The 10,779-nt window shown below is 53.5% G+C and overlaps 1 protein-coding gene across 3 annotated transcripts; it reads left to right on the forward strand.

Annotated features, from left to right (window-relative positions):
* The first annotated feature begins 4,367 nt into the window (after nucleotides 1-4,367).
* WFDC2 (WAP four-disulfide core domain 2) lies at nucleotides 4,368-10,467 on the forward strand. Of its 3 annotated transcripts, none has more exons than XM_058685775.1 (4): nucleotides 4,368-4,500; nucleotides 5,068-5,211; nucleotides 7,833-7,985; nucleotides 10,308-10,467. In XM_058685775.1, the coding sequence occupies exons 1-3, from the start codon at nucleotides 4,422-4,424 to the stop codon at nucleotides 7,982-7,984; spliced, it is 375 nt and encodes a 124-aa protein (XP_058541758.1). In that variant the 5' UTR covers nucleotides 4,368-4,421; the 3' UTR covers nucleotide 7,985; nucleotides 10,308-10,467. The 3 variants fall into 3 exon arrangements, with proteins under 3 accessions (XP_058541758.1, XP_058541757.1, XP_058541756.1); XM_058685774.1 differs by having other exon boundaries at nucleotides 4,374-4,500; nucleotides 5,035-5,211; XM_058685773.1 differs by having other exon boundaries at nucleotides 4,377-4,500; nucleotides 5,014-5,211.
* Nucleotides 10,468-10,779: the final 312 nt, after the last annotated feature.

The raw sequence follows: 10,779 nt of genomic DNA on the forward strand, positions 1-10,779 counted from the left end.
CAGAGACCTCAGACCTCCTTCTTCCAGACACTTTGAATACCTACAGCTGGATTTCTTTTTAACTGCTGCCAAGTATGGGTTACCGATACGTTTTTGTCATTGTTTGTATGTGTTCTGGATGGGTTGAAACTTTTCCCTCTTGCAAGGCTGATGCCCTCACTATGTAGGGAGAAAACTGTTAAAAATGTGTTTCCCACTTGGGATATACCTTCTATAATCTCCAGTGATTGGAGCACCTACTTCATTGGACAAATCATACAACCCTTAATGAAAATCTTGCAGACTTCCTGGAATCCCATCAGTGTATAACCTTCTGCCAATCCCTTGTCTCATGCTAGTATGCCCAGCTGCTGTAAACTTCTAAAGTCTTATGCTCAAGCCTATCATCAACAGGTTAAGGGAGACTTCCCAGATCCCAATGCAAAGGAAATTGCTGGTCACATTCTAAAGCCTGGTAACTGGGTATTTTAGAAATGTCATCAGAGGAAGACAGCCCTCGAGCCCTGTTGGAAAAGACCCTACCAAGTGTTCCTGATGACTAACACTATTGCAAAACTAGAAGGCATTGACCCTTGAGTCCACATTACACAGCTAAATGAGGCTCCACCTGTCACCTGATCCTGTGCAGACACTGGAGATCTCCAAATCAGGTTGGCAGAGGAAGAAAAGTAACTGACTTCTAGGTAGACTACTTCCTCCCAAGATGACTGATCGACTTCATACTTTAATTAAACGCGACACTCTTTCTCCTTCTTTTCCTTTCCTTTGCTCTGGCATTGGCCTGGAAAGTAATGCCCTCATCTGTATCTCCCAGGTCACTGCTAAGGGGATTAGCATCTAGTTTTTATCTCAGGATAGCAGAAAATCTAACTGTGCTCCTAGTGTTTCATAAGCAAAATAAGACATTCCCTAAATTTACATCATGAGTTACAAGGACCTACCAAGAGGCTTTCATGATTCAGGACTCACTCCTTTTGGCAGGTTCTTACCTCCCTGGTTAAGGATAAATATAAATATAAATATAAATATAAATATAAATATAAAGGCTGTGATCAAGAACGTATTAATTCTTGAAATTGTTGCAAAATCTGCTGCTAAAGCAACAGCTGCCCAATGAAGAGACCTTAGACTCTCTGGCCAAAGTTGTTCTTGATAATAAAATAGCCCTTGATTATGTTTTATCTGAACCAGGGGATGTCTGCTGTGGCCGACATCACCTGCTATACCTGGATGAACACTACTGGGGAAGTTGAAACTCAATTACATAAGATCACTGAGTAAGCTACTTGGCTTGAAAGAGCGATTCCTTCAGTGGGGTCTTTCTTTCACTTATTTAATTTTGATTGGCTTGAGTCTTGGGGACCACGGCTTCGAAGGGCAGACCAAATATTGGGAATTATCCCGTTTATAGTAATCATAATCATACTCTCTCAAAAGCTTTAAATGTGTGTTCATATCCACTAACCACCAAGCAAATGACCTCTCTGAGACTGAAATGTCAAAAAAGGAACAAAGATGACCAATTGAAAGCATGTGAACCTGAAGTCATAACCTGTGAATATCATAGCGATCGACCAAAAGCATCATGACCTGTGAATGCCACCCAAAGGACCATTAAAGTATGCATTAAAGTATGAAGTCGATCAGTCATCTTGGGAGGAAGTAGTCTACCTAGAAGTCAGTTACTTCTCTTCCTCTGCCAACCTGGTTTGGAGATCTCCGGTGTCTGCACAGGATCAGGTGACAGGTGGAGCCTCATTTAGCCTCACTCAAGAACTATAGAATAGCCGAGAGTAGAGCTAATGCCTTCAATTTTGAGCCCATCTCTCAGTTAAGCTGAGATTCTGGTCAAAAGGGAGTAATTTTAAAAAGAAAACCACAGGCCCCAAATGGCTTCACCTAGGTTCAGGCCCCAAGTCAGTAAACCAAGACTTAACACCCAACCTGACTGCAGTCTCAACCCCCTAGACATGTAACTTTTCACTAGTCAACATGGGAATTTCCTGCTCAGCCCTAGGAAACTGAGGGATTCACCCCTTCTATTTCTCTTAGGAGAGTGACCCTTGCCCAAGACAATAAATAGATACTTTGTTAATGATTTCCTTTTTTCTGCTCCTTCTTTACCTTTAAAAACCTTTCCTTTTCTGTAGCCCCCTTTGGAGCTCCCCTCTACTTGCTGGATGGAATGCTGCCCCATTCATGAATCAATTAGCAAAGCTAATTAGGTCTTTAAAATTTACTCCATTTAACTTGTGTTATTTAACACCAGGAAGTGGCCAATCCCTGACTCAGACCCAAATGTATTGGTTCTAAAGCCTCTGCCCTTATTACCTTTTATGGAGAAGGGAAATATATATATGCACGTTCTTAGCACAGAGCCTAGGATCACAAAAGTGAAACATCTTTTCATGCTGTCGGCCATTGGCAGAGGAAACTCTTCTCCATCTTCTGGCCTACCAACCCCCCTCAGCTTCAGACTAAGTGGCATTCCTGCAAGAAGCCGGAGCCAACCAGTAGGGAAGGTGGGGCGGGGTTGGGAGGTGGGGGGTGTAAAGGCCGGGGAGGAGCGTGGCTGGGCAGTTTCCCTGCCTGGGTAGCTGTGTAAGAAAGAAGCTGTGCCCAAGGCTGAATACCGCCCAGTAGCCAACTGGGTCCAAAGGCTTTTAGCCTTTTGTATGCCCTAGACTGAGTTTCGGGAGTGTGCCTAGTGCTGTCCCCCACCTGGCTCCTGCCTCATTGCTGCTGACTGTTCTCCCACCTCAGTAAACAGCCCTGGCCCCTTGCACCCATGGCACATCTCTCTTCCCCAGGACAGGCATGGGAAGTTGGGGGAGGGATTCTCGACCTCTTTTAGCAGGAGCCATCTGTGGGGACAGTGGCCTGATATATTCATGTCACCAAAGCCCTACTCACCGGTCATCCCAATGGTCGGTGCCCCAGATACCCTCTAGCCTCCAGCAGCAAAGACCTCCTGGGGCTTACAGAGCTTCAGATTGTTGGTTCAGGAAGGGTCTTGTCTAATGCCCTGGGTAACCCTAACCTTTGCCAGCCTGGATTCTAAAGCTTGGGTATATACTTACCAGGCTCGTTGGTTACAGGAGGGACCATTCATCGAGCTCTCACACTCGCTGATGTACAATGTGCTGTGTGTCCAGGCTGGAGTTCCTATGTCAATCAAGTGGACCCAGCCCTCAGTGAGTACACAGCGGGTCCATGGCAGTAACATTACATTCATGTTCTCCCTGAATTCTTATACGGTCACCATCTTTGTGGATGACAGAGTGGAAGCTCAGAACAGGGAGGTGATTCATTCAAGTTTCCTCAGCTGGGACATAATGAAGATGAAATCATACCCAGACCCCACCACCGCGCAGTCAACGCCAGATGGCTCCTTCCATTTCTCTGCACCAACTGTCTTGCCCGATATGTGTCACGTGGTAGGCACCTGGTGAATATTTATGATGGAATGGGAAAAACCACAAGGGCTTGAAGGGAAGGAGATGTGGGTCCAGAACATTGTCTCTAGAGCTTTGCATGGGACCTTGAGGGAAAGGTCGAAATCTCTGACTGGCATATACAGCTGATGATAATGGTAATTCTCGATTCATAGCTCTGCTGGGAAGATGGATGAGACTCCATGAGACCATGAGTACTGAGCCTGGCACACAGTCAGCCCTGACAGAGTGTTGGTGTGGAAAAGAGATGGAGGAAAGAAGGAAAGAAAGAAAGAAAGAAAGAAAGAAAGAAAGAAAGAAAGAAAGAAAGAAAGAGAAAAGAACAGACAGGACAAGACAAGGTGAGGGAAAGAGAAACATGTCCAAAATGGTTTGAGGCTCTTAAAAAGGGTTTCACCTTCATGGGCCTCAGTTTCTGTGCCAAATGGGTTCATTTATTTAAAATAACTGCTTTTTCCGTAGCCCCTACCGTGTGCTCTGTATCACTACACTAGCCCTCCATCACTAACCCTTCAACCCTTCAACACGCTGATCTAGCTGCCCCAAATCTAACCACTTAATCCCCAGGCTCTACTGCTTTTTCCTGTGGGCCCTGCCCTTCCCTCTCCAGGCATTACAGGGAAACTCAGGAGTCAGGGGCCCGGCCCTCGCCACCGCAGCCGGGTGCTCAGGCCCCAGGGGGTAGGAGGGAAGGGAGGAGCGGGACAAGGGTCTGGCCGCTGCTGGTCTATAGCTGCGCCAGGCCTGGAAGCTGCTCAGGTTCCTGGTTCCCACCGGGGCCAAGAGTGACATCTGATCCTGGGGGATTGTGAAACGGAGTGAGGTGGCAGCCCGGCCGCGGTGGCCGCTGAGCCCTCTCCCCCCCACCGGCGTCGCCCCACCCCTGCCCCACTCCTCCCCGCGCGCGTCGTTAAATCCCCGCATCCGGGCGGCGGCTCACACCAGCACTCCGCCCGGCGCAGCACCATGCCTGTCTGCCGCCCCGGCCTTCACGCCGTCCCCCTCCTCCTCGGCCTGCTGCTGCTCGGCCTCTCCCCTGTCCCAGGTGAGCCGGGCGGGGGAACCCCGGCGCCCAGAGGGGCCGCTCCCGGAGCGCCAGGACAGGCCCGGGGCTAGCTGCACGTAGCCTCTCTGAGAGCTGGAGGAATGGGGATTCCTGGGGGCGGAAGTGGGGACACCCATGAAGACCAAAATTTGAGGATTCCCTGGTGCCTGAAGGTGGTGACCCTTGGAGCTGAAGGTGTGGGGTCCAATGTGCTGGAGGTGGGGGAGACCAACGAAGACTGAAATTTGGGGCAGAGGCTCTGTGCTGAAGGTGGAGACTTAGTGGCGGGTGGGGGGACCCTCTGCCGACACATCGGAAGCTTCTAGATGCTCAGCTGTGCGGGGTGGGGGGGGTCCCCCGAGGATTGAGGGCTCTGAAGACAAGGGTTAGGTAAACCCTGTACTCACAAGTGTCGGGGACCCCGGGCCTGGAGGTGGGGCCCTCTGAAGGCTGTAAGGGGGGCGCCTAGGGCCAGAGACTTAATTCCTAGGAGCTGGCGATCTGGGGCCCCAGGTGGGCGTCTTCCGGGACTAGGGCTCCTGGCCCCACTGACCGTCGGCCTCCCAGGCAGAGAAGCGGAGAAAACGGGCGTGTGCCCTCAGCTGCAGGCGGACCAGAACTGTACGCAGGAGTGCCAATCGGACGCCCAATGCGCCGACAACCTCAAGTGCTGCCAGGCCGGCTGCGCCACCATCTGCCACCTGCCCGACGGTAACCCCGGGGCGCCCCGAGCGGGGCGGGGAAGGGCGCTGTGCGCTGGAGGAGGCAGAGCGCCGGGATCGGGGCAGGGGGACGCTCCCGCCGCACCCAGGGACCCCTGCAGAGTGGAGACGGATGGAACCCGATCCGCCGTGCGCTCCCTTTCGGGGCCCCGGGCCGGGAGAGGGGGGCGGGGGGGACAAAGGCGTCGCTGAAGCGCAGCGGGGGAGCGGGGGGAAGGGAGGTCCCCCACCCCTGGCCGGATTCCATTCCCCGGTGCGTGACGGATTTCCGGGCAAGCACAGGCTGGAAGGTGTTTCCGGAGGTCAGGGCACCCGGTTCGCAGTTTCCTCCGCGGCTGGTTGGAGCCGCAGGGAAGCCCGGGGCAGGCGAGTGGGCTGGGTCCCAACACCTGGGGCGCTCAGGCCTCTCGGAGTCCCTCCCCTGGGGCGTCCCCCAGCTCTGGCGGAAGGACTTGGAGCGCCTGGCCTGGCAAGACTCCCCTGGCTTCCCCTGTCCAGACGGAAAGACACCTTACAGAATTAGCGGAGCGCCGAGCCCATCTTAAAGATGTGGTTGTGAGCGTCAGAGAAAGGCTCTTGCCCAGGCCGCACCGTCACTCCGTAGCTCCGCAAGAGTCATAGCGAAGTTCAACTTTTGCCCCTTCTTGGAAGGCTCGTTTGAAGGAAGTTGGGACTCCTCCCAAGCACCTCTTCCCCCTTCCTCCTCTTTAACACAATCTCTTCCACTGTAAGGAGAGAGAGGGAACTATGTGAAGACCTGGGGGGTCCACAAAAGGTCCTTGCTAGAGCTTACCCTCCCACCAGGCTATGGGGACGGTCATCAGAGCAGGGAATGGGCTTAGACAAGGTGGAATCCAAGCTTCTCACTTCTCAGAGGGAAAACTGAGGGCTAGAAGCAGGGATATGACCTGGAGTACCCAGGTATTGTGATTACTGGTCTTTATCCAGGATACAGCCCTTGTATCTTCATGCTCTGTTATTTCTCCCAAGATACCAGTAGTGGCTGGGACTGTTTATAATTAGAGACCTCAGATTTATGAGCAAGGAAGCGGAGAGGTGGAGGGGCGACTGGCCCATCAGCTGGCTGATCAGCTGCCCATCAGCAGCTCCTGGGTCTGGAGGCCTCTAACCTGGAGCACAGAGAGGAGGACCAGCAGGAGAGGTGGAGCTTGAGAGAGAGGAAGCACGAGGCAGACACACAGACAGACAGACGAGAGAGGTCCTTGGGGACAGAAGGAGTGCCTGACTGTTAGGTGCCGTCTTCTCTGGTCCCTTGTCTCAGATGGACAGACTGAGGCAGGAAGAGGGACGGAGCCAGATGGCCTCCTCGACTAGGATCTTAGTTCTGCCATCTGCTAGTCATGTGATCCTGAGAAAGTCGCTTTGCCTCTCCAAGCCTCTGCTTTCTCTTCAGCAAACTGGGGATAATAATCCCAAACCCTGTAGGATTAACATGAGGGCTAAATGAAATAACACACTGAAGATGTGTTTGTGGAGAGTAGATACTCTATACACAGTGGCGCGATTTGTCGGTAACCCTTTCCCGACTCCCTTTTGTCCCAGAGAAGCCCAGTATCCAGATCTCCTGCCCTTTGCAAGGGAATGGATTTCTTTGTGCTAGGAAATCAGCCACTCCTGTCCTCCGCAGCTAATCAGCCACTTCTGTGCCTGTGTTTGACTTTTGGCTGGGCTTGCTCCTGGGGCTTCTGGGAATTGAGCCCAGCTCCCTTCTCCTTGACCCAGGAAGTTGAGCATAGGGTGAGTGTGTGTGTGTGTGTGTGTGTGTGTGTGTGTGTGTGTAAATGGGTGGTGACAGGCTGGGCTCGGGTGTTGGTTTTGCTTCTTACCAGCGGTGTGGTGTTGGTGGCACCTGTCTGTGCCTCACTTTCCTGGTCTGAGATAGGAGCAGAGTTAGAAACAGCCCCGACAGAGGAAATACTTGATGTGAGGATTAGAGGAGGTAATGGATCTACACCAAGAACACTGTAAGCAGCACTTCTCTGCGGTGTTGTCTGTGAGTGAGCCATGGATGAATGAGTGTATTGGGGGGGGGGCATGGAGTGAGTGAAGAGACCGTGGGTGTGCAAACCCTCACACGTGCACAGCTTACGAAGCAGCAGGGTGTTCTGGTGCGCAGACTCTGAAGCCCGATTCCTGGGTTTCCAGTCCTGCCTCCCTGGGCGGCGTAATAGACAAATTACTTAACCTCTTGGTGCCTCAGTTTCCTCACCTGTAACATGAGGAAATATTAACAGTACCTCTCCCTCTTGTAGAATTATTGTGGGGATTAGAGGGGTTAATATATGTCGAAGGCACAGCGGCTCTGGGACATTTCTGCTCTCCACGTTAGGCCGCAGAGATAGGAAAAGGCAGAGCTGGGCCTCCCCCTGACGTCCTGTGATTTCAAAATCGACGATGGAGGGAGCAGGAGGAGGAGGGGTCTGCAGCCGGTCTTGCTAGGCGACTCTGGGATCAGCTCAGACAGGCGGGCAGCTCTACTGTTTGTGACACGGGGGCTGGGCGGGGGGGGGGGGGGGGGGGGTGCCGGGAGGAGTGTTCATCTCCCGGCATCCCCTCTGCCCACTTCCCGTTGCTCCTCTTTCTCCCCAGAAAAGCAAGGTTCCTGCCCCCACGTGAACACTGACTTCCCCCAGCTCGGCCTCTGCCAGGACCAGTGCAAGGTGGACAGCCAGTGTCCTGGCCTGTTGAAATGCTGCTACAATGGTTGCGGGAAGGTGTCCTGCATCACTCCCGTCTTCTGAGGTAGGTGGGGGTGGGGGGTGGGGGGAAGGAAGTGCACCGAAGCCTATGGGTAAAGAGGGTTGAAAAGGAGGACCTGGCGAACACAGCTCTGTTCATGTCTGTCCATTTACTTGCTTTCATCCAGTCAGCAAGTATCTGTTACCTGTCACGTGCCATGCACGGCTCTGGGTACTGAGGGCGGCCCATGAGTGAGCAAATCAGACAAAAACTCTGACGGGTTTTATGTGTTCATGGGCAACAAAGAAAAATAAATAAGGAAGTAGATTCTGCAGAGTGTTCGAGGGAGAAGAGTACCCCGGAGAAAAAAAGAAACAGAAGGGGAGTAGGGGTGGGGCAGGGTGGGCAGGATGTGGGGTTGCCGGGTTTTTTTGTTTTTCCCCCACAGGAATGCTCAGGGAAGGTCCCACCCAGAAGGCAGCACTTGAACAAAGACTTGCCAGAACTTGAGGGAGGGAGCGTGAGGATATCTGGGGGGAGTGTCACAGGCAAGGGGCAGCAGGTGCAAAAGCAGGAGCATCCCTGGTGTTTCATGAAAAGCCAGGAGGCTGGGTGAGAGCGAGGAGGGCACAGGAAGAGGAAGGTCGGCCAGGGCTAAGTGGAGCATGTCTTAGGGGCCTGATAGGTCATTACAGGACTTTAGTCTTGACCCAGAGATGTGGCCGCCATGGAAATGGACGTGCTCCGACTCAGATTTGGAAATGATTGCTCCGACTGCCGGGTGGAGAAGAGGCTGTAGAGGGGCAGTGGCAGAAGCAGGAGACCAGCTAGGAGGCTCCTGCGAGAGTCAGCGGGGAGGTGATAGACCGGGGGAGGCAGGTGGCTATGTTTGGGACGTATGTGAAGGCAGAGGGGACAGCTGATGAATTGGGCTGTGAGGGAAAGAGATTTCTTCTGTTGCCTTAGCATGCACTTAGAAAGTCAGCAGTTGGGGGAGCAGCTGTGCCCTGGGAGAGAGGACAGTGGACAGTGTCAGGGGCAGGTGGGGAGGTGAGAGGCTCTTTGCATGTGGCCAGTGGGAGGCCAAAGGCTGATCCTTAGTTTCGCCCAAAGCGTGGCTTTTCAGGACACACACGGCAGACATCAGATGTATATTTGAAGTGTGAGGGGCACTTGCTCTGTAGCAGGCCGGGGCCACATCTGGCCACCTCTGGTGGCCCTGCCCATGTAAGGAAAGGATTGTAGAGCCTCTCTTCCTCTAGTAACAACTAAAAATAAAACAATATCAAGTCCCAGAGTAAGTGTGAGGAAGTAAATACAAGACCCCAAGCTCGTGTTTGGTTGGCCCTTGGGGACGTCGGGCACTGTGACCAGGTCTCTGTGCCAGGTGCTGGGGCAGAAGGTGTCCACTGCCCTTCGTCACAGGGCTTGCAGCCCCGTGGCTGAGGCAGACGGATGGACGGACACTCCGAGAGCCTGTCATCAGTGCTGCACTGAGGGAAGGGTTGAGCGCTGGGGGAACAGAGGACAAAGCCTCATGGGGTGGGAGGTGGCGTGGTGGTGGGAGGGAGCAGGCTTGGCAGAGGGATGATCCTGGCCAGTCCTCAGGGACGACTGGAAGGTCGGTTGTGGGGTGAGGTGCAGGGGGAGCAAGAACCTGGAAGTGCCCTTTGGTTAACATCTCAGTATTGATGGTGGGGCTGCCTTGATAAGCCCTCACCCCGGGGGATTGACAGGTCACTGGTGGGGCCCGGTATTGCCCAGGTGAGAGGACTGAGGCTACAGAGAGGGGAGGGTGTGCCTGAGGCCCTGTGGGTGCTATTTCAAGGTGTCCCTTCAGTGCCTGGGAGGGAACCACGGTCTCCAGGGGCCCAGAGCTCTCCAGTGATGCCAGTCATCTCCTGCCTCCCTGACTGCCAGTAGGTGGCTGGACTTGGTGGCCAGGAAGACCCGGGTGTGGATTTCACTTCACTAGCCTTTTTACCTCCCGGGGCTGCAATTATTTTGCTTGTAAAATGAGATCAATAAGATCTCCTTGACCAGCGAATCCCAGCTTAACCCAAGGAATGGAGACGTTCTAACTTCCTGGCAGCAGAAGGGCTTTGAGGGAGATAAATGATGGCTGTCCCTCAGGAAGGCCCCAGCGGTCAATTGGGCCACGGTTACCCAGGTATGTCCCGGGCAGGTGTGAAGCAGAAGAGGTGAGTCCAGGACGTGCAGAGAAGTGCAGGCAGAGCCCCAGGGCCTCAGGAAGGTGAGGCTTTGCTGTGCGTGTGTGTTGGAAGGGGGGAGTCGGGGGGGTTTGGTCCAGAATTTAAGCTCTGTCTTCTTGTCTAGTATTTTGCGTATTGCTGTTGATGTATTATTATGGTTTTCTTCCTCCAGCTCTAGCCACCACCACCCGAGGAGTGGGGGAGTGGAAGTTTCTGCCCGGCCCTGCCTGGCTCCAGCCCAGCTGGGCTCCCCTCTTTCTGGCTTCTGCACTCCCTCCAGAGCTGAGCACAGCTTCTGTCTTTTCCAACCAATAAAGTGACCGTTTCCAGCACTGGGGGAAGGGCCATGGCCTCCATTCTTAACCTTTCTGTCCCTGTCTCCCCTGACTCTGGATTGATGGGGGGTGGGGTGGGGTGGGGTGGGGTGGGGGAGGGGGTGGTGGCGACCAGGTCATCCTGGCATGAAGTCCAGGGAGGGATCAACTCTGAGACAGTGAACATACACTCAGGGCTTGGCTCGTGTACTACTCGTATAATAGCGTTTTCTTTGGGGAGGTTGGTGGTTGTCCTTTCGGCGGGAGGGACGTGGAAGAGAGAACAGGCTCAGAGATGGGATGGAATGCTTCCAAAGTCACTCCCATTCA

The sequence above is a fragment of the Neofelis nebulosa genome, chromosome 9, assembly GCF_028018385.1.
Source record: "Neofelis nebulosa isolate mNeoNeb1 chromosome 9, mNeoNeb1.pri, whole genome shotgun sequence".
Lineage (NCBI taxonomy): Eukaryota > Metazoa > Chordata > Mammalia > Carnivora > Felidae > Neofelis > Neofelis nebulosa.